This window comes from Cariama cristata, unplaced genomic scaffold (assembly GCF_000690535.1).
Source record: "Cariama cristata isolate BGI_N322 unplaced genomic scaffold, ASM69053v1 scaffold44679, whole genome shotgun sequence".
Lineage (NCBI taxonomy): Eukaryota > Metazoa > Chordata > Aves > Cariamiformes > Cariamidae > Cariama > Cariama cristata.
Window position 1 is genome coordinate 1 of NW_009637139.1, and position 27,217 is coordinate 27,217.

The 27,217-nt window shown below is 35.5% G+C and overlaps 1 protein-coding gene across 1 annotated transcript; it reads right to left on the reverse strand.

Annotated features, from left to right (window-relative positions):
• Positions 1–1,543: 1,543 nt before the first annotated feature.
• Positions 1,544–27,217, reverse strand: COL21A1 (collagen, type XXI, alpha 1; the record flags this gene model as incomplete). Its single annotated transcript, XM_009708157.1, has 11 exons — positions 27,130–27,217; positions 24,649–25,200; positions 21,442–21,610; positions 21,092–21,308; positions 18,724–18,897; positions 16,022–16,099; positions 13,652–13,660; positions 12,092–12,175; positions 9,781–9,843; positions 2,501–2,557; positions 1,544–1,597 (listed from the first exon to the last, which is right to left on the reverse strand). Coding segments are annotated over exons 1-11 (1,545 nt in total), but the record flags the coding sequence as incomplete, so codon positions are not given.

Here is a 27,217-nt window from a genome sequence, read left to right on the forward strand (position 1 = left end):
AAATATATATATAAGTTCTAAGACAAAAGGTAACAGAAAACATGTCTCAGTGGTATTTATCAAAACCACTCATGTATAAGCAGATTTGGAGAGGTCTGTCACATATTCACAGAAGACAGGAACATGACCACAGGAATGATAGTTGGTGTGTTAATGCTATCAAAATCTCTCTCAACAAATAAGTATTGAAAACAGGCAATGGAATGGAGTTCAAAAAATCAGCAAAGCTTATAAAATAAACACTTCATGCGTCCATTGCTTCTTAATGAAAAAGAATGGAGCCTCAATTTCTGCTCAGAAGTGGTGATTCAATTATTGGATAAACTGAAACGCTTGTCAACGGAAACAGTTTTAAATTAGTTGCTACATAAACTTTACAAGTAATGGGATGAAATTAAGAGATGAAAATTTGGGCTGAATCATCAGGAAAAAAATTCTAATGGCAAGCCCTATTTTACAATGGAAGAAGTTTTCTAGAACAGTGGTGGAAGCCCTGTTTCTTGGCACATTTTAAACAAGGCTGGACTCAGCATTAGGAAATATTCTATCTGTCACAATCCTGCACTGCCAGGAGAATAGTTTTTCATCATCAGTATCTTACTTTCTGCATATGGCCCAATACTGACTGATCAATTAGATTAACATCTAAGATCAAGTAGATTAAGATGTGTAAAGCACAGAACACATAAGCGCATTTTTCAGCTCTAATCATGCATTTGAGAACTCTGCTGAACAATGATGAATTTAAGGACCTGCTTTTAATATTGGGAACTTTAGAAGAAGGAAATTCTACAGTAAAATCTGTTCGGAAAACAAGTGTTTGCTTTACAAAAAAGGCTTTGAAGTTTTAATAAACCAAAAACAAAATACATTTTTATCACAATGAACTTAGAACTTCTCTAAACATAGGGCAAAAGTGTGAGAGAAGGGTGGACACATATATTTACCTATCAATGAGGCTTGCCAATAGCTAGTTTATTCACTGTGTATACAGGAGATCCAGATTCAAGTTTATCCTGATTACCAGAATGGAGTTATATATAAGCTTCCACAACTGCCTGCAGCTCCAAGCTACTGGCTATACTTCAGGTAGAATTTTTCCATAAAAAGCTTTGGTTTCAATTAGTCAGTGTTTGCTGTTAAAAAGTGCCATCCAAAAGTTCCTACCTAGCTCATCTGGATGCTCACTTAAAGAGAGAAAGGGTGAAAAGAGATAGAAAGAAACCATTCTGACAGATGTCTGTATTGTGCTTCCAGGTACCCATATTTAGATATGCTTTCTAAATATAAATGATTCAGTGCAACAAAGGTGCTACTGGCAGTGCCAAAGCCTATATAAACTTTATTAAATAAAGCAGACCAGATTAAAAATTGAAGTAACATTCTAAATTTAGGATTCTTATTCCTTCTTTATTACCTTTTTAGTAAACAATTGTCACAGAAGCCTTATGTGAAAATATTGATCCTATTAACTGCACAACCAAAATCAATAAATGGTAAGACTAAAAATCTTTTTATCTATTACTTTTTTTTTTTTTTTTACCTTAGCCCCATCTTTCCCCGGCTCTCCCTTGATACCTGGTAAGCCACGTGGTCCCTAAGAGAGAAAAAATGAAAACCAGCTCAAATACTAATACAATCTGATACAGAATGAGACACAAAAATGTAATACAACATGACCCGGTGACTGGTGTGTCAGCTGGCTGATCACAACATTTGGTAACTGGATACAAAAGCAGAACCAAGCATGAAATGTATCCCGCATGTATGAATATGGCACAGCATCACAACCCATGACTGGGAAACACCAAAACAATTCTTTGCTCTAACCGAGGACCACCCCAAGAAAAAAAGAACGTGTCACAGCCTGTACCAGTCCAGAGATGTCCCTTCTTTTCAAATATCCATCAGACAGTTTTCACATATGTCATGTCGCAGACTTGCTCTTGGCCCCAGCATACTCTCAGATATTTAATTCAACAAATTAGTAAGGCCTTGACTATCCAGCCAGACTGGATCACGCAATAAGTAAAATACAGTACTGTATGCAATGTAACTGTCCCAGTAAGGGCTACTAAATTAATACAACGAAGAAAGAAAAAGAGTTCTCCTCCGTCAGCCTGGGCTTTATCTGAAATCTTCTTTTGGACTTGTGAACTGTGGGTAATCAAACACCATGACAAGGCTTCATATCACTGTTACTGATTCATAGAAAAGTGGAAGGAACTCCTGCTTGGCTTCTGGGCCAGGATGAAAACGTCTAAGCCTCAGCTGAGTCCTGCTCCTACAGGCCTTACCTAGCAATAATTAGATTTGCAGTCTACTGGTCAAACCTCAAAGCCATGTGAGTTCCAGAGAAATTCACCCAAGGACGGCCTCTGACTTCATGCCATCCCTGGAGCCCTTTTCATTCCCCAAACCTCAACTCTGAATGACAAACAATGGTATCGGGAGAGAGTTGGCAGGATTTTCAAATTCTGGAAATGAAACAGAAACCTACTTGAACCCCTGGAGTTCCTGGGATACCCGGAAAAAATCCTGCTGATCCCTGATACCCCTAAGGAAAAGAAACCAAGACTTGTGACTTTTTGCAAGTTATATTTACAAATTTCCAAACATCTATTTAACCAAAAAACAATCCTCCTGGTTACTAGAGAACTGTTGTCACAATCCTGTCATTTTAGATCACAAATTTTAGTAACTGCTATCGCAATCATACATTTGAGATTTAGATTTCAGCTCTCAGAAGCTTTCATCTCTGCATTGGAAGTTTGCAGCCTCAAGACTTGAAGCTAAAATCCATTATTTTAGAATTGTTACATGAGAATGTAACATATTGTTTTATTCTCCACTAAAGGAAAAAAAAACAAGCAACAAATTAACCCACATACATAGACACTTTTTTCCCCCTCTCTCAAGAAAAACAGCTGAAAAATGCCAAGATTTTTAAAGGCTCATTTCCAGTTACAGGAGAAGCTTTAACAAACAAGGCATGTTCTAATACATTATGTAGCTAGTTTTCTAATATCTCTACATAATAAAAATTCCATTCTCAATACTAAGAACTTAGCTATAAACTTGAAGGTATGTTACAAGCATTGCAAGTAAAAAAACCAATTTGAATGACTGGGACTACAAAAAGAAATACTAAATAATTCATGAGTTGAAAAGAGAATTTCAGGAATGTCTTACTGGGTATTAACATTGGCTTCTGGAGTCACTGAACAACATAAATGACAAAGGCATGAAAACAAGACTACTTGGGAAAGACAAGGGAGAAGTAAACAAGCTCAGTTTGGCTAGGAAATAACCAAGGATGAACAGTAAAGGTCTAAAGATATTTAAGGACTGTAAACACTAAGTAAACAAAACTATTTCCGGTGATGTAACTAAGCATAATGGAATTCAGCTGCAAAAAAAAAATAAATTAACTTGGTGTTAGGAAAACATCCTGACAGAGAGACTTGCGGAAGTCTCTTGCTGAAAGTCTTTAGTACATTTAAAGCATAATTATCCAAAGCATTAGAAGAGAACATTTCAAACCCTTCTCACAAAATACAGAATACAAAGGACAGAAATTCTTATAGCTATTCAAACATGTGTCCATAACTACACTCAGATTTGCAGTCATGCCATGACCTTCTCCCTCACTGACAGTACCAGTAACTAAAAACCTGAGACAAAAGAAATGTTAGAAAGAACTTGATGTATTCAAATTAAGTGTTTTAGCCTTTCTCTGAGAAGTTGTTTATCATCTAATGTTTTTGCCTCAGGTCCTTCCTCCTCCTTTTCTCAAGGAGTTTTTTTCCCATCCTGCCCCCAAACAACCTTCTCTGACACCTCAGTATGCCTGTACTCATCTGCCTACGGCTTCTCTTTTTCCTGCCCCTTTGGACATGTGGATCCGTCAAGTGGCCCTCTCCAGTGGGTCTGTCTGGAGCCTGTACCTTAGTCCTTCCTCTGGGACTTTCCTAAGTAGTGGTAACTCAGGAGCTCAGAATAAGCATCATCTCCTCTCCTCCCTCTACGGTCCTGTAGGACTTCTTGTGGCACCTGCTTCTGCAGGCTACCAGAACTGCCTCTGCAGTGAAGATCCTCTGTCTACACACACCAAAACATGAAAATGAAGGGCAGATCCTGCATTAGATCACAAAGGTACCTAAATGAAGCTTTTACCCTCCAACATAAATTTAGGGGTGACTCCTGATCAAAGATTTATAATCACATGAACATTATTATGGCAAAAGTACAGAAAAGAGTTTTTGTTGCCTTGTCTGTTGCCTTTTTGGCTTTGTTTTGTTTTGGCCTGTTACATTCTTTCTCCATTTGATTACACTTCCTTCCATTGGCTACTCTCTCATCTGCCAAGGCTTTCATCGCTCAAAGCTGCTAGCAGCATATTTTACCTGAGCATGAGCTTCTGGGCTCAAATATCACAGAGGGAAAAAAAAAATCCATCAAGATTATTAAATAAAAGGTCATAAATCCAGTTTTAAAATTTCCCAAGCTTCAGTCTTCTGGGAGATGGGATGATGTACCAAGGCAGTATAACTTCCTGCTTGCTGCTTAGATGTTAATCTAAATGATCTGCCCTTGGCCACTGCTGAATATAGTCATATGGTCTTCTGTGTGAAATGCATAGCCATATGCAACCCAAGTCAGCAGCAGGCATCGCCCTGATTTCAAAGTAGTAGGTCTCAGTGAAGCCAATACATGACTGTATCAGTCAGAATAGAGCAAACATTGTTCCTCTAAGAATAACAAGGTCACAGTGCTACTGAGGAATATGTATTTTTCTGGAATTGAGAGCAGCATTTTACACCTGAATTATCAACTATGTCTCTAAAAGTATCCTGAGAAAAGTCACTGCAGAGTTTATATCAACTTCAATCCCCTTACAAACCATTCCATAGCACAGGTAAACCTATGTATACGTGAAACTGTTACCCATTCTTATTCCAAAAGTACTGTTGAAATAGATAGTCATTGCCATTATACTAGTTCATCATAAAAGATTCAGCCTTCAGTTGGTCATCAAATATTATTAAACTCTAGGTAGTACAGCTGTAATAATGTTCCATAGTTTTTTAAAAAGAAATATTGGAATGATCAGAAATTACTTATTATGTAGGCTTTTGATATTTAATGAACTTTGTATATGGGTATATCAGTAAAGTCAGTCACACCAGATTATTTTTAAACTGCTCATTGCTTGTGGACATTGTAAAGACAAGACAAATGGTTCCAAACTTTCATGAATGAAGCTGGATGGAATACTGGAAAATCATCCAGATTTGCCAGCCATGTGGTTCAAAGTTCAAAATTGACAAATAAGTGTATTTTTTTATTTCTTTCAGCAGACTGATAACCTATCACCTCTATTAACCACAAGTGATCACTGCACAGACTCTGTTCATTTATTTTTTCCCTTAACTTGAGTTTTTCCCCAGTACATATAAAGTATCCTTTGGAATAAAAAACGGCTTTGTGACTGCACAGTCAGGCTGCTGACCATTCTCACAGCCAGCAACCACTCCAGCTGCTTCTTTCTGATGAATAATGCCCATTAAAATGAGTTACAGTTGAGATTCAAATACTATTTTTACCCTTGTGCTTATTTACCAGTGGTACTTCTCTTGACAAGACAATTTAATCATTTCAGGTCCCGAATTCCATGTTTGATTGAAAAAAAAGTATTTTAATTACTTATCATGCTTCCCACTTTTGTGCTTCTCTCCAGTTACTTCAATTGATCTTTTCTGTATTTATCAGAGTACGGAAACTAAACAGAAATGGCAATTAAAGGGAAAACTATAAACAAAACTATTAAAAAAAAACAATTAAAGAATGATTGAAAATGAGTCATGTTTATGTTTACTTTCCCAAATATTAGAGCAAACCATTTTACTGGGTAACACCAGGTGAACAACTATTTTCTGGTAATATTGAAGATATTCATGGGAATTGTTTTGAATTTTTCTGGACTAAAACTAACTTTAAGTATTACAACAATCCAGCCAGCCCAGAAACAACAAACTAAACTATCTTCGATGTTTTACTTTAAAAATCAGTTACATATAGTAATACAAATGCATGCCTAAAAACTTTCTCAGAGGAAGAGACGTTTTGGTGACCAGTTATACTGTTCCAAGAAAATGAATACCAGATAGGCAAACTGGAATAACTTTAGAGAAGAACATAAAAATGTTTGGGAACAGAAAAGACTGACTTTCCAGGAAAAGTTTTTTATGCAAAAGCCATTTGATTAAACAGCACTGACTACACAACTACCTGTAAGGGTATTGTGCTGTCTGAATTAAGAGCTTGCTTTTCAGAGTTCTCCAGGGGATACAGCTAAAAAGATTCATATGAGCAAACTTATCTCAAACAAGGAAAATCACTGACAGCACAGAAAACGTGCAAGTCGTATTAGCAAATAAGTAAGTAAAACAGAAAGAAAAAGACAGAGAGAGGAATCCATTTTCCTGCACAGTGCATCTAAAGGGTCTCCCATTATTCACGGTTAAAAGCTAGCCTGGAAAGCACTCAAGAATCTACTGTAAGGAACAATAATGTACTGGCCAGAGCTGCAGATGATCTAATAGGTTTGCAATTATGTCCTTACAAAGAAGGAGTGCAAAAAGCTACAGCTGATATTTAAAAAAATACATAGCCAGTTAATAAAGCTATAGGAGTTAACTGTAAGCTCTTCAAATAACGTATGAAGTTCAATTCAGCAAAAGGATAAAATTTCTCCTTTAGCAGGGCTTTTTGATTCTCCTCTAATTGTCTGAGATACTTTTATTAATCTTATTTATGTTCAGAAAATACGCACCTATCCACATTATGACTCACTTGCAGGAACAAAACCTTAACTGCCAGATTACAAAGTTACAGAAAGACTATAGTATCAATTTATTTCTCCTTGTGATTCACACTGTTTCAAATTTCAGTGCTTATGGGAAGATATATAGCATTGAAGTGGAAACCTGTTAATTAAAGTATGAAAAAGTCATAACAAGTTGTTTCTAAAACAATACTGTTGAGCTGACTGGACACGTCCCAAATAAAGTCTTAATCTATTTTTTAAAAGACAGAATGGAAACTGACAGTTCCCTACTAAGATCCAGTCCATTCTGGCTTCACTAAAGCTTACATAATATCACTTTATTTTTCAAAATATCAGAGTTAGCTGGATTAAAGACAGTTCTATGTTTATTTGTACTGCAAGTCTACTTCAAGCAATCAGCACGGTCAAACTGTGATGGATACCTTGTCCCATGTAACTCTGGGTTGAGACAGTTTGTATACTTGTCTTTGTATAGGAGAACAGGACTGCTCTTCAGAAGCTTAAGCACCACCAATAAGCAACTGAAAAGTTATTCTGATTATATCACACTTCCCCAGCTCAGATCCCACCCATTCCCGTTTTAAAACATGTGTTTTCATGATTGTCTGGAACCAAAATGTAGTATTTTATAGCATGGACAATTTCAATTCAGATTTTTGGAACTAGAACTAAAGAAAACAAACTTTGAAGGTAATAGCTATCAAAAGCTGTTTAACACAAAAGCAAAAGTATAAAAAATTTTTTGTAACACAGGAAAAATAAGGATCTTTGCTTGTGGAACTACTGAAAAATTCATGTACTCACCGCTCTCCTGGGTCATTAGGGCTACCATGGCCAGGTTTCAATATACCAAGTCCCAGATTTTAAAACAGAGGAATTCTCAGTTTTTAGAAACAATTTCATTTCTTGTTTTCAGTGCCTATTTTTTTCCTGTCAAACTAACTCTGCTTCCAAAAGGAATCACCACAGTTAAATGAACCAGCTGCTATCCCTAAGAAAAAGCCAACACGTAACTAAGCAACAAAACAGGAGAAATGCGAACACTTTATAATGTGTAGCATAGAGCTTTCTCTTTGTAACTGGTAATATTTATTACCCTTACAGTATACACACTTCCAAGTAAGTATCAATCTCACTGTTTCCATCTTTAGTTGACATAAAAATGAAATGTATTACTAGTATTAAAAATTCTTAACAAAAATAGAACGTTAGGTGTTTTTATGGAGCCATCAAAGTTGGTAGGTAGTGTGTCTTTGGTAGGAATAACATGCTAGAGATACTAAAATTGATAAGCAAGGGCTGATTTGGGAAAGCCTTGTGATTAGTTACACTACCCTCATGAATCTTTACACAGGACAGTAATTAGAAAAATTACTAAGAGAGTGAAGCTGAAAGGTCTAATCCAGCCCTTTGTTGCCCTTGAAGTCTCTCTAGTTTGTCAAGTGTGGACCAAAACGGCCCAAAATAACTTAATACTCCTTCTAAGTCTCAACCAAACCCATAGACTTTAGTTCTCCAATCCATAATCCAATGTTTCTTTCATAAACAATTCCGTCTTCACTAACAGCTCATCCACTTACATCTTCTAATGTTTTCGGATGTCTTATATTTTTATTCTCAATAGTATTTGGGACTCCTCTCTAATTGTATTTTCTCTGGATTTTAAGACATGATGCTTACCTTCTTTTCTACCTCACCATGGAGATTTCGAAATAACACTACAACCTAAAGACTCCACCATAAAATTTAGTCCTCACAATAAGAATGAAAAGCTACAATGAATTAACAATTTCTAGTACGTATGTGCACTTTTCTCTTCCTGCTTCTGGTATCTCAGCAGAGAAATTATCCTCTTTTCAGAAGCAAATTATTTTTAATGCTCCCAATTGTCTTTTTACATTTTCCTTTTTCTTTTTTTTTGTTTTAAACATAAACAAAATACCTTCTAATGAATAGTAAGCAACATCAGAGGCCACATTCTTAGAAAAGAAACATGGGTGGTCAAGTTTCTCAGCTTTTGGTCTGCCTTCACTTAACACACCAGAAGCACATGCACACCACCACTTCGGTCATACAGAGACTGCAGGCTGTTAACAAAACCTTACTCAACAGAGAAGCTTGGCTGTCAATATCTTAGAGGGTTCCAATTAGATTCAGGGATCTAACATATTTTTAAACGAAACCTTAGGCTATTTCTATATATTTATTTGCTTTTATTACAATTTTATTACACTAAAAAATGTTTAACCATGAAGACCAGATGAGCCATTGCCAAACCTGTTGTTTTTATTTTAGGGATATATATTACTCATCTACTTTATTCCAGTCTTTACCATCTATACTAATGGAATACCAGCTTAAAAAGTAAAATCTAGGGTAAGAGAAAAATACAGGTATTTTTATGTGTATGTTTTAACACGTAATGTTTACAACTGCAAAATATCCATATTTTTAACATTGTATATGCATATCTACATATTTTGATGGACTACTTGAAGCAAGCTAAAAAGCAATTAAATGAACCAAGCTTAAATACGAGAAGCAATCCCCAAAACAAAATAGACAGGATTTTAGCTGCCCTAAAGTACTTTCTAATGCAAAAATTCTTAAGCAGTAAAGACTGAAGGTCAGAAGGCGGTAACTTAACGGCTGCAAACTGATGCAAAGACCAACAGGAGCACTCATAGCCTGTTCTCCGCTTTTCAACAGTGCCTTACTCATGCTATCATACAATACTTTAGCTTGAAACAAAAACACTATGATTAACATATTCATGGAACTGTTACATTCAGATAGTGCTTAGGCGACATTCACAGTTTCAAAGAATGGAGACAAAACCATCTAAATTTGAAAATCTGGTATCAGTGGTACATGTTTTTTCTCCTGTTAGTTTCGCATTTACAATATATGACTAAGTGTTTAGTACTCACAGGCTTACCATCTGGACCAGGCTGACCAGGATAACCATGATTCCCAGGCTGCCCAGGGTCACCCTATGGAGAAGCAATATGTTAACACACAAAAGATACGAAAGAGCATTTTAAAATTAGCACACAGCAACCTTAACCCTAATACATTCCACAAAACAGTGGCTGCAAGCTCAGATATCTGCTATTGAGGAATAATTCCTACATCAAAAAAAACCTGATCTTGTAAACCCTCCCTGGGAAAATTCTCCCCAACTTCTTGTGCAGGACTTAGAAAAGTGAGCCCATGTTCAGTTACAACACAAGTTTGGCCCATCATCTCAAATGCTTTCAAGCTTTTTAACATCTTAATCAACAGAAATAAAAGCCCTTTTCATCAAATAGATGAAAAAATCTTTATTAAAACCTTGTTAACCTAGTAGTCCTACTCTGAAGAAAACTTTCACCTGCTTTGGCTGAGTCTAGTTCTTAAAGCAAAAGCACTGGAAAGGCAGGAGACAGGATTAAAACCTGCTAAATACTAAACTCCTCTCCACAAACTTATTGCTGTCTAAAAAAGATCTTCTTTTAGATTTCTTCTTATAAGGCTTTTGTAATTATTTTGATAACCTCTGTTATGACCATGTTAAAGGAAAAGCAAAATCCAGTAAGGCTTGATCTATAAAAACATTTTACTTCTACAGGAGCATTAGGCAGCTACGGCTTTCTTCAGCCTGAACCATCAACATACCTGCAGGTAAGCTACAACCGCAGAATTGTTAGAAGCAGGGAGGGCATTAGAAGGGAAATAGGAAACTAGCTTTCAATGTGACTGTGAAAAACCATCCTTTCACATTTAGACCACAGAAATGTAGTGCTGAACTAAATGGGAAAATATATAGAATAATGTCTCTTTAGAAAAGCGCAAGTTGTAATTTGTTAAATTAATAATTTGTTACCCAGAATTATTCTTGTCCAAATTAAGAAGTCCAGGCTTGAGATTTGAGCAAAAATAAATTTGCTTTCAAATATAAACTATTTGAACTATGAAATTTTATGCCTTTAACTTTAAAAGGTTAAAATATCAGTTACTTGTATTTTTAAATTGTTTTAGTTTAATTAATTTTATAGTACTCCATTCATAGCACACACACAAATTAAGTTTAAATCTCCACAGTTCCAAAGTTCAGTATTCAAAAGTTAAGAAATATTGTAACTAAGATAACCTATACAATCTTAAATTGGCTTCCTTTTCACTCTTTCTGCAGTCTTTCGTGTTAGGCATCATCTTGTCATCTGTATTATTCAGTTATCCCCCCAAAAATATTATACTGCAATGCAATTGAAAGATTGCACATGAAGCAGGGATCTAAATAAAATTATATAGGTCACCCTAATTCTGACATTTCATCCTCCTTCATACTTTACAAGATGTGGTTTTCAATTTTTTTTACATTATAAAAACTTTCTTCTCTCTCTCTCTTTTTTCTCTAATATGCTAAAAAGGAAATAAAAAAAAAAAAGGAAAAGGTAAAAGACCACAAAAATTCTATTACATGAAATAATAATGGTCTACATGTTGTGGATTCCAGTTCCCTGATTAGAAATCCTTAACATTGTAGCAAAAGGCCCTTTGACTTGAGGTAGCTGCAGCAGACTGTTAAGCCCTTATATGATGAGAGTAGAGTTTTTTTAATCATTTGTTTAATGACAGACAAGCGGTTTGGGGTTTTCTTATCTACCTGTATAAGGCAAGATAGTAACTCTGGAAGCACTGCTTAGTACATATATTGAGAAAGGTACTAGAGCAAAATACTAGGGATTTGAGTTTGCCATATTAGACATCTGAGACCCAAGTCTGGTTCTCATTTTAATCCTTCACCAACATTGGAGAGAGAACAGCAGAACAGCTAAGGCGGAACTCTCCCAGTAAGCTTCTAGTCCATTCTTTAACAAAGAGGAAAAAAGCCTCTCCATTAAATGACTTTTATTAGCAAACCATTTCATTCTCAAACAACTAATAGTGCAAGATAATTTGCTGAAGAGCAGCAAGGAAATACAATTTTACATCCATGAGCATTTTCCTTTAAAAATAAGACATATTTGTGTTATTAGGAGTTATGGCACCAAAATCTGACCTTGAGGATCCTAATCACTATATTCATGCACAGGAAACCAGAAGTAGGAGAACTTGTCCCCTACTTTTTTAATTTGCCTGACTATGACCAGTCAACACAAGATTGGGGGGGGGGGGGAGGGGGGGGGGGGGGGGGGGGGGTAGGGGGGGAGAAAAAAGAAAGTTGTGTAAGCTCAGTAAGATAGAATGGAAACTTACTTTGGGGCCTGGAGGTCCTTGTTTTCCTGGCGGGCATATGCAGGGGGCAGGTGTTGAGCCTACATCACTAGGACCATTCATGCACTACCAAGAGTGAAACCAGCTATCAATACACATGCCAACAGCATTCAAGAAACATATCATAACATTATATGAAGTTGATTTTCCTTAGGTTGCATAGGTCCTGGCATTAACTGCTTTGTTCAGCTGGAACTTCTGCTTATCTGAATATTGCCCTCCGACTACTTTGCATGCATGAATTCATCATTCCACCCAGAAGAAAAATAAATAAAAAATTAAGTACTAATACTGGGCTGATAGCTGAAACTCTATTTGCTTTTCCACAAATATTTTGTCATACAGTTTGATAGTTTTAAATCTGGCAACATGCAAACCTGTTCTCCTAAACTGATATTCATCATTTGAAGTGTGACCAATTATCAAATATAACTATTTAATTAAAGTTTGTAAAAAGAATCTAATCAATCACGTATAGCATGACCACAACCGATGGGCATGCTATCGTGTGTAGCAAGCCTGAAAAGAATGTAAAGCCCAAGTCTCCTACCTCCTGGGCATGTGTCCCAACTACAAAGCTACTTGAGGAAAGGTGGGGCATGGCTGCTACCATCGACTCCTACAAGTCACTAGTCCTGGCCCCCAAGGGTGCCCATCCTCCAAAGACCATTAGGTGACCTCCTCCAAACTATGCTCCCTATACAAACAGCAGTAAACACTAAACCTTAGCAGACCACATCACCCTCTAGTGACTGTGGTTTTTTTGAGGTATTTACTTCTCACCATTGAAGCCACATAGAACCTCAGTGTTTTACCAGGCAGGCAGGGGGAGAGCTACTAGACCAAATCCATTTGCCTAAGGTCAGGCACCCAAAATTTAGGGTGTACTAAATCTATATGCTAAAGTTAGATTCAGTGAATTCTTTTTCATCCAGCAAGTTCTTAGAGCTATGGAAAGGTAAAAGTTTAAGAATCCAAGACACAAAAAAGCAGATTTTGTTTTTATTATCTAAAACACTTTCTATAACATTTTACTCATATTTTCTAAAATGCTGCAGACTTTTTACAATGTTCTCTGAATGGAATTCTTTCTCAGGGTCAAATGATTCATCAAAACACAAATTCATGTTTCCCTTGCAATGGTACTAAGTGGAGTTATGAGGATGGCTAGGGAAGCTATCATATTAAGCCTTCAAACAAACTCCTCTTCAGGGAGCTCCCATTAGCATGAAGCAGGTAACAGCTACCTGACTGTGCATATCCCCATTCATTTTGCAACAGCATCCAGCCCTGCAAATAAGAGCAATTGAATTGAACCAGGGAAAAAAATTCAGGCCATTTTTTCTAATAAATATGGGCTTCTTCAGAAAACTGATTTTTCTCTATTGATTAGAGTTCAGTTAATGGAAATCCAGCACTCAAGCTTAGCAAACCTCTGTCCCCTTTTCAAAACAAAGTGTATATTCCCCAGAATAATAAGAAGTTTATATAAAGTCAAATACTACCTTAAACTGAGTTTGAGCAGTTTAGGATTGAGCCTACCTCTCCATTCTGAAACAAGAAGAAACACAGTTTCAGAGTACAGCAATATTTGTAACAGGCAACAACCCACTCATTTGTAAACACCACCAAAACCAATCATAAATTGAGGGCTTTAACTGTCAAGAATTATAATTGAAAATTTTAGACTTTCTCAGACTTACGTGTAGCTGCTATCAATGCATATGAATTTTTAGTTCATTTCGTTTAAGGGTCTTTCAATAGGAGCTATCAGTAGCAATTTTTAAAAGGCAATGACAAAACTAGAATTAATACTGAACCATGTAAATATTTACATACTAAAAGTTTAGATTTGGGTCAAATCTTTTGCCTGGAATAATTTCTCATCAAAATATCCTCTGCTTACTCATTCAGGTCAGAGAATGTACTAAAATATTTCTAAATCCTCTGATCTCCGCCTGAATCCAGCATCTGGGAAAACTTACAGCGGCACAGAGGTAAGGCTGGCTTTTTCTCACTTTCCTGGGTGACTGCATTAGACGCTGCTATCAATTGAATTGAGTTTTCCAGTGTCTGAACACTACAGAACAATCCATCCCCAAACACTTCAGCATACCAACCATGAAATTGTCTGTCTTAAGCATTTAGTAGCCACCATTAGCTGCATCGTGTACAGGAGTTTTCTAATGTACACAGTCACCACAGACTGCATACACAGTCTGTGGAGAGAGACAGCTTCCTCTGTATTCAATTTTCATCTTAGGCAACCTCTAGAGAAGGTTCCCTTTCTCCATGGATCATAGAGGGAGCTTAAAATTACTACGCAACTAGGTATCTCCAGGAAAGGGGATGAATTCAGGCTGTAATTACTACATACAGCCCCTGCTTAGTTCAGGAGCTCTGACACAATCATACTCTGACAGAACAGTGCCACAAACTACATATTCCTCCTTGGAGATCATTCAACATTTTTATTTTCTGCAAGGAGTCCAGAATTTCATGGGTAAAGTCCAAACTCAATTTATAACAACAGCAAGTGAAACTAAATTGGCAAAAAGCAATCTTTTTCCTTGGACTTCTTGCCAAATCACAGAGAATGCAAGATACGATGGAGTTTTTAGTGTTTGCTTTCTTTATGCAAAAATGTTTTTCATTTGTTTACTTTTCATATTCTACTTCTCTTTTGTAAAGAGTAGAAAGATATGCGGTGCAGTTAAAAAGCGAAATACTAAGTTTACTTCAGGATTTAAAGCTAACTTTACAAAAGTGTTCCTGAACCCATTAGTTCTTGACACACACAGTCAGATTTCAGAACAGCTAATAATCCAGCAACCTGATTGTTGTTTACATGAAAGCTGTGAGTTTTCAAAAAAGCCCTAATAAGGGTGTTGATTGCAACGGACACACTGGCCTCAAACAAATAGAAGAAAAATAGACTAGCTGGGGTCTGTGCAAGTCCAATAAATAATAATATATCTGGATGTTGAAGACTCACAAGTTCTACTGTCAGACTGGCAAAATGGTCTTAATACTAAACAAATCACGACATGAAGAATATGAGTTTACATAGTAAGATATTGGTGTCTGATTAGCTTTAGCTCAGTTTGGTTTAGACACCAAACTAAAGAGGACATTTTGATGGAAACTGTACATATGAAACAACCTCTTGCTTATATTTTGAGATGGGAGCTGAACACTTTTGAAAACCTGGCTCCAACTGCGTTTCATGAATGGTTTCCAAATCTGTTTGCATGTGGTTTACATCTCATTGCATAATTAACTGTAAGCAAGAGGGCAAAGAGAGGATCAAAGGATCCCTATAAGCTTCCTAACTGTCTACATGAATCATAAAATCCTGAACAGGATTTCATTTTTGTCTTATCCAGAACATACTTCATGAAATCTTGGCAACATTTCAGTTAATGGGATATTTAACACAAAACATCAGAATAGATACTTCTGATAGGAAAAGGTGATTTAAAAATACAGGTTTGTTAGTTATGTACAAAAATTTCAGTGATTAAATGACCTGACAAGTAGCAAGAAGTATATCAGGTAAGTTAAAAAGTAGTATTTAAAGTATTTTATGCTTCTGTAACCTAGCAGTTTTATTAATTTAAAATGTTTAAAATCTTACATTGTAACAGAAGATTCTGAGATTCTTCTATACTGCTGTCAAATTTCCAGCATCAAATATCTAAACTAAAAAAACTTTTAAAATACGTTTGTGCAAAAATAAGGCTGAAAACATACAAGTTCTGTGTCACTTGATATTGCACAAGTAATAAGCATTTGTTTGCACCAGCCAAATCAATGTAGTATTACTTATTTTAAGAATTCATTGAATCAGTTTTAAACAGTGATTTGTAAAAAATGCCAAGTAGTCCTCAAAAGTTTGTCTATCATACTCACAAATCCCGGGATCTCACAGACTGTTTCTCGATTATTTTGCTCTGGGTCACAGTAGATTCGCAGTTTTTGTATATCAAACTATAATTCAAAACATAAAAGGTTTTTTTAGAGAAAATGTTAGTAGTCTGACATTAGGTTAAACTATACTGTTCTTAATTATATTATCCACAAGTTTAAAAAAATGAAAAAAATATTAAAAAGCAACAGAAACGGGAAGCTCTGTATGTCCACTATGGTTAAAAAATCAATTAAAGATACAGAAACATTTTTAGTTAGGCTACTCACAATGATCAATACATGCAACCAATTAAACATTCTGTAACAGAATTATTTAAAGAAAAATAATCAATCCAAGATTTTGTCTTCTAAAATAGAAATCACCACCCCTAATCTTTGGCAATAAATTCAGATATGCACAGCATGAATTACACTGGCTGCCAATATCATTGGGCAACAAGTTACAACAGCACAGGCAAAACCCAACCTTTTCCGTTTTTACCTTAATAGCCCCGAGAGGGTGTTTCTACACCGATCTGTCTCTATCAGATATAAGATTAGTAAATTTTGGTAAAGCACCAGAAGGCTTCCCTGATGCTTGAAAGAATTTGGTTTAGCTGTATAACATAAAGCTTTGAAAGGCAACCAACAAGAACATTGACACCAGGTAAGCACGTTTGTGCCATTCTGCCCTGTTGCTACACTCCAGAAAAATGAAACCACTGAAGTCAGTTTTTTCCAGCATAAACTATAATGACTGCAAAGAGAAAAAAGCCCTGCTACACTCACTTGAAATCATAGACTATATATGTTGCACTAGCAGGGGAAGAAAGCACAGAAAATGGAGTCTGTTAATACCATGCCTAGCAATATGTGTTTTCAAATTTAAAATGTCTACAATTCACAACACTTAAGTATGTACACAAGTTTACCATTGCTATACTGGAAAGCACTTTAGCCAGTAAGATCTTAATTGAATAGAGAACACTTGCAAAATATCACTAGAAAACATGTGAATCAGAGCACAAAAAGTGAATGAAAATTCACCAAAGAATCTCTGAAGAAGATTCTTGTATCATACTTTGCATCCGACTCCAACTGATTTCTTCCTTAAAGGATTTCAAAATACTTTTTCACTGAAAGGTGGTATGCAGATTCATTAAAATATTTCTCTGTCATCATAGTTTAAACAGAAATATCCTGGCAAAGCTTGTTAATGCTTTGCAGAATGCATCACAGTCTGAGAAAGTGGAGAAAGGAAACACCTTTTTTAGAAAAAGAAATCACCTGGAAATATAAAAATGCAACCTGAGGCAAATTTTCTACTTTTCTTCTAGGCCACTATCAGAAGAGGATCTCATACAATTTGACATTCCTAAAATGTTTTCATTTTTATTTGAGATAGCGTGTCTTGCTACTAACATTCTTTAACTCAGAAACTGTATTACTGGAAATCTATAAAAGTCCCATTTCTGCAGTGACTTAAGAGAAAAAACAAGACACAACAACAACAAACAACCAACCCTCTAATCCTAGAATGCACAAGAGTATAAAAATGGGATAATCCTGCACCAATAGAGAAAATGCATGAGATGATTGATTACATCTGAAATCTCTACTTTCCTTGCCATAAGTGCTTGAAGTCCTATCAGAAATCTGTGACAAACATTCAGTAGTTTTCGCAAAGGGGTACTTTAGTATACGGACAATGGTACCACCAGAAATGCTGAGTTACACACACAGTGCGTCATCCAAGTTTCCATGTACACTTTTAGAATATGATAATAATAGAACTGAAGCCTGGCTACAAATACACAAAATTCAGGAGTAACTGAGTAAAGACATCTGAAGAGAGTTAATGATAATGCAAAACACATTAATATATTTTAATAGCAATAAGGATCATTAAATTAGAGTACAAAAAAAGCACAGCTTTCAAAATAACTAAAAAAGTCTACATACGTAATTCAGTATTTCTTAGTATTATTTCTATTGCTATCAGTCTGATCAGTAATGTCATCACCACACTGCTATAAATATAAGGAAACAATCTATTTAGCCAACATCTGGAACACTAGTCACCACTGATCTACACAGCCTTTACTTATACAGCCTGAAGTTTTAACCAGCTTTTCAGTGTCTGCAAAGAGCTGAAGGCAAAAGGACTTTAACTTTCCTCCGAATATAGGAGAACCTTGGCACAGGGTTTTCAGGAGGGTTTTCCAGAACAGTAGAATCAGTGGCAGTTTGAGTATCAAACATTTGCAGTATAACAGAAACACAGTTGATACACCTTGTACTTTTGTGGCCACTAGTGATGAGAAAGAAACTTCATCAAAATTTTGTTTTCTCCCTTTTTAACCAGCATAACCCATACTTTGATGGAGAGAAATTATATGCAAGTGTTAAGCACAGAGGAAATCCCTTGCTATTCTCCCAAATTCAGGTGTCCATGTTGCAACAAATTTCTGTTTCAGCAAAAACAAATGCCTCCCGAAGATCAACTAAGCACCCACTGCACAGGATATATCAGTTGTGCTGAGTCCTCCTGATCATTTATGTCCACTCTTAACTATTAAAATTCTGTATATTACATTTCAGCCTAGTGTAAATTAGAAGACTAAGTTCAAGAAAACAGAAGGAGCCAATGCAATTTTAACCTACAGCAGAATTTCTGAATGACTGTGGTTTTAGCATATGCATACCTGTACAGTTTCCTCCTTTCCAGAATACTTTCCTACTTGGGTTAGGCCACTGATATAAATACCTAAAACAGGATGTAAAGGCTTCATTTCAATTTCTTGGTCATCTATATACAAAGTTACAAAGTCTTCTGTTACTAAGAGACGAATCTGATGCCAGCCTTCATCAAACAATGCCTAAGAAAAGTGAAGAAACAGAATTGTTTAAAACAAAACGTCTTCAATTGAAATAACAATAAAACTGCACTTCAGCATTTAAACTACTGTTATTGGTTGAGGTGATCAATGTTCCAGCTTTTGTCATACAAAAAATTGTAAACTGTATAGGCAAAAAGTATTTGCGAAGTAATATTATAATTGAGAAGATGATATGTGGTAGCAATTAATCCCTATTTCAGAATTATTTTATAATTCACATAGATTTTTTTCAGTATATGGTCTTGAATATGCTCAAATCTGTATTTGTTAAATATATGAAGCCAGAGGCCTTTTTTTCAGCAGAGGTATAATGTCTCAAACACTTCCAATCTTAAGTCATGGTGAAAACAAATCAGTACTTGGAAGTCTTTCTACTTAATCTCTTACGAAAAAAAGTCTTAAAGGCAACATGGTATTGGCAGAAAGAATCGCAATGTTGCAATGAATAAACCAAATATTACATTCACCATCTCGGAAAACCTCAGGTTTCTAAAGCTTAAGACTTAGTTTAAACAAATAGCATAGTTCCACAAGTAACAGAAAATGAGAGAGACCTTTAGAGAAGTATTTCTCTCATCTACCTTAGAAATTAAATTCAACATGGGAAGAAACGCCTTCTTCTTTAGCCTATCCATTAATTTCAAAAACAATCTAGCTCTTTAGCCTAGCTAGCCTAGATGCTTAACTTTTGTATAGCTAAATTTAATAGAGACTAATCCCACACTAAGTTGGCATACATAAGAGCAAACTGAAACATACATCTTTCAGTATGCTATATATCTTTGTTACCTTTTGTAGACATAAACAAAAATTAAGCTTACTTCACTTAATAGTATATACCCTTAGATAGCACCTCTGTTTCTATTTTATTTTAATTTGTAGGTTGGGATTTTATTTACAATGGCTCTCACTACAAGATAAAATAAACAACAGATCAGAGTATATAACATTTCCATTTTCCTGAGTGAAAGTGATACATTATCATAAAGGTTTATTAAATGAAAAGGTTCATTAAAAGCAAAACAATACTTATAGTGTGTTTAGAGACATACAGCTCTAAAAAGGGTATAAAATTATTGTTCTCCATAATAGCAATACAAGCATAGAGAAACACAAAAGGAAAAAAAAAAAAACAAAAGTCTTATCTTCACGGTGAAGTTCATGAATACCTGGTACTGCAGGAATAAGACTGATTTGTCACTGCAGCTTCCAGAAATAATTAAATACAAATTTTCGGACTGACTTGAAACTGAAGTTTCTAACAATTTCCAGTAAATCAAGTTTAACACTGCTTCTTAAAAAAAAATTATTATTTCACCTACTAATAATCATAAAAAGGCAGAGGAAATTTGAAAAGAAAAAGTAAAATTCTCCATCCAGTAACAGAAGAATAAAATACCTCGACCTAGCAAAAGCTTAGTAGTTAAGACCTTCTCTTGGATAGGAGTCTTTCCTTCTCTGAGGACTTGTATTTCAAATTCCTTCAGCCTGATTTGGAGCAAGGATTCAAGTGCAGGCCACTGCTTTCCAGAAAAGTTGAACCCACTGGACCATGAAGCACTTTCTTACAAGAGTTGAAGACTTCACTGGAAATTACTGAAGAAATACTGAAGGAGAACCTTCAGATTATACTAGAAGACAATAAAATTGGTTTGCACAAAGAGGGGAATCCCTTCAGTCAGAAAAATGAGTAGCTGAAAGGAATTTTTATTCATCAGAGAACTAGACAAATCCAAACTGAACTCTCATTTTGTAAGCTGCTATTTACTCTTCTGGAGAAGAAAGTAACTTTTGTCATTATGTATTTTCAAGGAATTTAGACACGTAACAAAAACTCTCTCTAAAAATGGACTGTTTTCATTCACATTTTCTAGTCTTTATATGAAAAGCAAAAAATGCTTTCCAGCACATGTTAAGCAAAGAACTATGTGAAAAAAAGTCTCTGTGATCTTCACAATTACCTGCTGAAAACTACTAAGTAGAAAGCATCTGCAAAGCATTTACAATGATGATGACTGTGGACACTCTGGAAACATGGGTAAAGTACTCCCCATTTATTTTTAAATGCCCAAGCAGCCAAAAATAAGACCACTCATTTTTAAAAACCATAAAGGGAAAAGGAATAATGTGTGCTTAAATGAGCATTCCAGCACGATGACGATTTACTCCTTACCTTTACATGAGGTGTAGCAAAAGTAATAACTTGTGTGCCATTTATTAAACTTGTTGTAGTGAATGATAATGTTTTCTCTTCTCCATTAATAGTGACTGCTATCTGTGGTCTCTTATCCAGACTTAGAATTCTCCACAAATCCCATGTCTTTTTTACTTTAAATCTTTGAGTGGAAACAAACACATAGGATGGCGGCAGACCTTCTGGAAACACATTCCTAAATAAGGGGGAACAGGGGGGAAGACAGTACTTGAACATTCATATAAATTTTAAAATAAGTCTCTCTCACTTTAAGCAAACAAAAAAAAAATTCTTACTAAATTTAGAAGTGTATTTGTAAGTTTAAATACCTTGTCAATTCCGACAAGTCAACATGTGAGGTTACTTCATAAGCTTTTGCATTAGTGGTTGGTATTTGAATTCTCTTCTTAATCTTTTTCTTCACACCTAATCCTACAAGAATGTCAAATCCTTTTTCATCTCGAGCTGCCACTGGAATTCTTGTTGGACAAACAGATTCTACAAAGTAAAAAATGCAAGTACAGTTCAAAATATGACTTAAAACTTTCAAAAAGTAACCTCCCACTTAATTTTTTGTAGCTGCATTTCAAGAAATAAAAGAGAATTGAGAACTGCCAGTTAAGTATAACATGAGAAGTGACATGCAGAATCCTCAGAGACATGAAGCGTGAATACAGAGATATTTTACTCCAATTACGTTCACATACTATTTTGATTTGTCACTAATTGTAGTTAAAAGGTATTACAATATCTGACTAATAAAAAGATTGAATTTAATTTCTAAAATTGTATGGTTTCAAAATGCTACAAAGTTACAGATGTTAATTGCCACGATCCACTAACAATTTGGATTAACCCAGCATCCCTCCCAACTATAAAATCAGGTTTAAAATGGACAAAGGTAGAATTATCTACAACCATTTTTTTCATCTTTTTTTGCTTGAAATGGAATCTGATCTGTTTTATCTCTTACACTGAAATCTGCTTGAAGCTATTCTCACTGGCCAAATACCGAGTGATATATTTTCTGTGGAAATTAAAGTTACCTGAATGTTATCTCTGTTTAATTCTCTTTACACAAAAACAATACTAGGCAGTGGACCTAAGTTGCCTCAAAAAAGTGAGATAGCAGATTGAAATTTAGTGCTAAAGCCAACATTGTGTTAGAATAATGAATCAATGAAAAGAAAGCAAACAACTTTTTGTTTTATTAAAATTATGCTAAAATATTTACAATAAATACATTTTCATCAATCATTTCCCGTTGTTTCTTCATAAAAGCATCAGTTCAAGAAAGGGAAGAGGTTAGAAATACATTCCAAAGAAGGGGTGGAGAGTACTTTCACCTCCATTTCGACTAGCCATGGGCTGGAAAACTCATGTTTCAGTGCCAGGGAATTATCAGCTGAAAGGTCCAGACTGGTCTTTCTTTACAATATGAGCAATGCTGCATGGCTTGTCCTTCTAACCAACCCAAGGGCTGTCAGAAGCTACCTCATTCTGATGGGGGAGGCAGGATATATAAACTCTAAGAAAATTCAGGTGAGTGTCTGCACAAACTATCTATGGTGGGACAGGACAATCCATCCTAAGAGGATATGCCACAGGTACTTGGGGCAGCAGTAAGAAGCCATGTTCATTCCCCTTAGTTTTCTTTTCCTTTCCACAGCAAAATGTCATCTTATGTGCAATTTAAAAATATATTAAAAGTTATGTGTCTGGTTCTACAAGAAAGAATTGCAAGAACTCTTTTTTCCTACCTTTTGGAAACTCTCTACCTTCTGAATGCTTCAAAAAAAACAAAAAGGAAGTAAAAAAAAGGAAATACAAAGTCCAACACAACTTCTCACTCTTCTCAAAACACAGATGCAGCATTTAAGTCAACATACTTACGATATTAAGTACAAGTAATAACATTTTATTTTTTCAGGTTTCTTCACAGTGCATTGTTATCATGGAAACATTTTCTAAACTCATTTATTTCAAAACTGAGTAACAGTCATATTGCCATTAATATAGATTACAGATAATCATACCCACTGACAAGAAAATGAACACAAGAATCTCTTATCATTTACAGTATTGGAAATTTGGTGTAAAATAAAAAAATAAATGCAGAAATAGGATTACCTTATGTGAGAGGGCCATTATTCTGGATGAAAGCCAAAGTAACTATTCCAAACCAATACAATACAAATTAAGCACACGTAAAATTATACATTAAGAAACTATTCTTTATTTCCAATGGCACATTGAAGAATTACATAAAAACATTCCCAGTCAGGCAGATCTTTTTTGGGTCTTCTGGATCATCTTCTGGCAGGACTACTTTGGTAACTAACAGAGCCATTATACAGGATGCAGAACTCAGTGGTAAAATTAAGAACTGTCTTCCACAGGAAATGGGGTTGTGTTTCCAGTCCATAGTACCAGTCACAGCAACTCTAGAGCCTGTACTGAAATCTTGTTCCCTTTTACCCTTTTTATATAGTTTTCAGATGCTTTATTTTTCCTTCCTGAGGCATGAAATAATTTTTTTATGTTTAATCCCATTATCTAGCACAAACGAACTTTTCGCAGCATCCTCCAGGATTTATTCTGATTTTCATAAGTGTATCAAGAAATAAATACTATTATCCTCAACATAAGTATCATCATATTTTTTCAATGAAGTCCATACTCAAAGTGAGAGCAAATGAAAACTATTTTTCATTCTTACTAAGTGCAGAAATACGGCACAACTGAAATATGACTTGCATCAATTCTTGGCAATAAAACATGTACAAAATAGCACTGATAAACATCCACTGTATAATAGAGTCCTGAGTGATATATTTTAGAAGCAATTTTTTGAAGCTATCTTTTAGAAGCTACCTTTTTTATATATATGCGAAAGCCACGGTTTTACACCGTTATCAGAAAACTCAATGCAATAACGCTGCTAGTATTCTAAAGCTAAAAAGTCATTTTACAATGTTGGTCTTGGCTAATTCTTCTATGAAATCATTCTAAAACAGATCATAACAGCTTGTTACAATTCCAGGCACTTTTGCCAAAAGTCTCTGTTCTGGGTTTTTCAACACATACTAGTGGAAGAACTCCTGTTTGTAATGATAGGCTACCCTCTCAGCTGTCAAGAAGAAATGCTAGACTGCGAATGAGTATCAGTTGCACCTAGGAAAAGGATAAAGTAAGCCCTATATTCTCAGCACTATGAGAACTGCTCTACTATTTTAGGGTTTCTAAACTTTATCAATGCAAAAAATGTGGGGCTTAGGGCAAAATGCTGTGTGCTGAAATTAAACACACACTGTGTTAAAAAAGCACCATACCCTTCCCAAATACACTTCTTTGTTTAACAGAGAAAGTAACATTTTGGGAGTGATTTCCACACACAAGATCAAAACGAAAGAAGGTCATAGCAAAGATTATCAGGTGCCTTAGTTACATTAATCATGCATTCTGCTTGTGAAATAAAGAAATATGGGTACAGAACTACATTCTGAACACTTAAGATATTTTATAATCAATCTTACCTTCACAGAGTTTCTGCTTTATAACTTCTTTAATTCTTGATATTGCAATATAATCTTCAACATAAAATACATAAGTTGATGAAGGCTTGTTGGCAATAGCTTTAAGTTCATTCTCCTCAATTTCTGAGCCAACACCAATAGCAAACAAAGTGATTTTATTTTTCCTTGCTTCTGCTGCTACGTCTTTGACTTCATCTTGGGACTTTCCATCAGTGAGAACAACTGCTATTTTTGTTAAAAATCTTGAAGATTTTGCAAAAAGATGGTCAATGGCAAACTGAATAGCTCTTCCTGTTCTTGTATTTCCTCCCAAGTAATGTATGGACTCCATTTCCCTGATGAGGTTCTCGGTGGATTCATGAGTTCCAAGGGGAATTTCAAGTACAGGGTAATCGCTGTACTGGACAACTCCAACTTGAATAAACTTTGGCCCTATGTCAAAATTTCTTGTAATATTGACAAGCCAGCTTTTGATTATTTCAAAGTTTTCTGGGCCAACACTGTAAGAGCCGTCTAAGATAAAAACTAAATCTGCTGGGGCAGTTCTGCAACCTGAAAAAAAAAAAAAATCAAAAATATTTTAATGAATTTTTCCACCTTCTTCTTCCACAGGAAATATTTTTCATATCAATTACCATTTGTATTAGAATCTATATTGATAAATACATTTCATTTAAAAAAAAAATCAGCTGAGTTTATCAGAGAAAACAAGATTGTTTCTGTAAACCACACAGATTCAACTTTCTATCTGAAAACGATACCATTTTCTGGTTTTTATATTACCACTAGAAATGACTACAAAAAAATCTGGAATTCAGTTCCTTAGCTGGCAATTCCACTTCATACAATGAGCAGATAGGAATACATATTGGGTTTTTTCCATATCTCCTTGTCTGCACAGATGATAAACATAAAAACTCATTTTTGTTAGCAAACCAAGCACACTGCAGAGGAAGGCTATAGTCTGAATACTCCAGAATTCAGCAGTAACATCCAATCCTTTTACAAATACATTTAACTGACTTCTGACACTGGTACATGGCACTTACAGAACTAGTTACTATAAAATCCTGAGTCTCAATTGAACATTGCTGGTAGCATATTCTGATTTTACTAGAAGAAAAATGCTCAGCGAACGAGCTCAATCTCCAGAATATAAAATCACATAACCACTTAACAAATATAATGTAACTGCATGATGACCTGGGCATGGATTCAGCTCTCCTAGCTCTAGTGACTTATAAATGGAGCTTTTAGACTAAATTGTCAACTGCAGGCCGTGGACTGACACTAGCATTTCTACAGGACAGTCCTATTCATCTTATACGCATATGCTCAGATGGAGGGAATAACCCTGTAGAGGAGATAATCACCTTTCATTGACTGTGAAAGGAGCTTAGATAACTGACACACGAGGTGCCAAGGAGATGGCCAAAACCAGGTGAGGTATTTTGACTCCAAGTTGCATGGGGTCATGGGGGTTATCATGTATTAGTGTGCTTTCTGTTTTGTGAAAGGCTGCAGATCCACCACAGGAAGAAGAGCTTTTCCTTTTCCTGACATCTGCCTATGGACACTTCTGGTCAGGTCAAGATTTGACCTTCCTTGAAAGCAAGTGACCACTGTCTGCTGAGGGGATGCTTTTGCAATGCAGGTGGTGGTGAAGAGAAAGGACATTGGGAGGCTGATCAGAGTGCATCACTCTGTGGTCCAGGGGTATGAATCACAGAGTAATTTCAGTTGGAAGGGACTTTGGACATCATTGGACCCTGCTGAAAGCAGGCCCAGCTTAGAGCAAGTAGACGAAAAAAATACATGTCTTTCTAGAGACCAAAAGGAATTTTATGGAGCTTGTTGTAGAATACTGAAAATTGCTGGACTGAGAACAAAACTGGAGGAAAAAGACTGGTCCTGAAAGTATTGTGACCAGAGGAAAGTTTTCCACACTCTTTTTATTCAGCCACTTTGTGTTTCAAAAAGCTACTTTATGTTAACTTTTTCTTCTCCATAAACCAGATTTAGAGTATAAAATTTGGTTTGGTGGTGTTTGAGATGCTAATTTTGAAGAATATGCAAGAAGGTCTGTCTCAGACCTGGGGTTATGTCAGCTTCCTCTCACAGGACTTTTATTTTTCTGATTTAGTTTCTCACGTAACATTAAGCTATTCAAAACATGACTTCGGAAGCAATGAAAATATAAATACTCAAGACACAAGTTTAAATCAAGACTGGAGGTTTACAGTTCCATCTGCTCCCTTGGGCATCTCCAAGACACAAAAGGAAATAAAGATATTCCCTTCCTCAAGGAGAAATAAGATATTTAAGTTACTTATCATATATTATAGGATTTTCACCAGGAAAATTATACTGGGAAAAAATCACCATCAACAGAAGTGTACATGTGGACCTAAAAATAGTTACTATAAATTCAAGGCATGCTTTGAAGTTGCCCTTATCTGAAATATAAAAATTAAGACTTACTTGCTCTTGTTTCCCCATCTTCAGCTGAGATGTAATCATGAAGTAGCAGAATTAATAGCATCTGAAAAAATGTTACGATCTGTGCCAT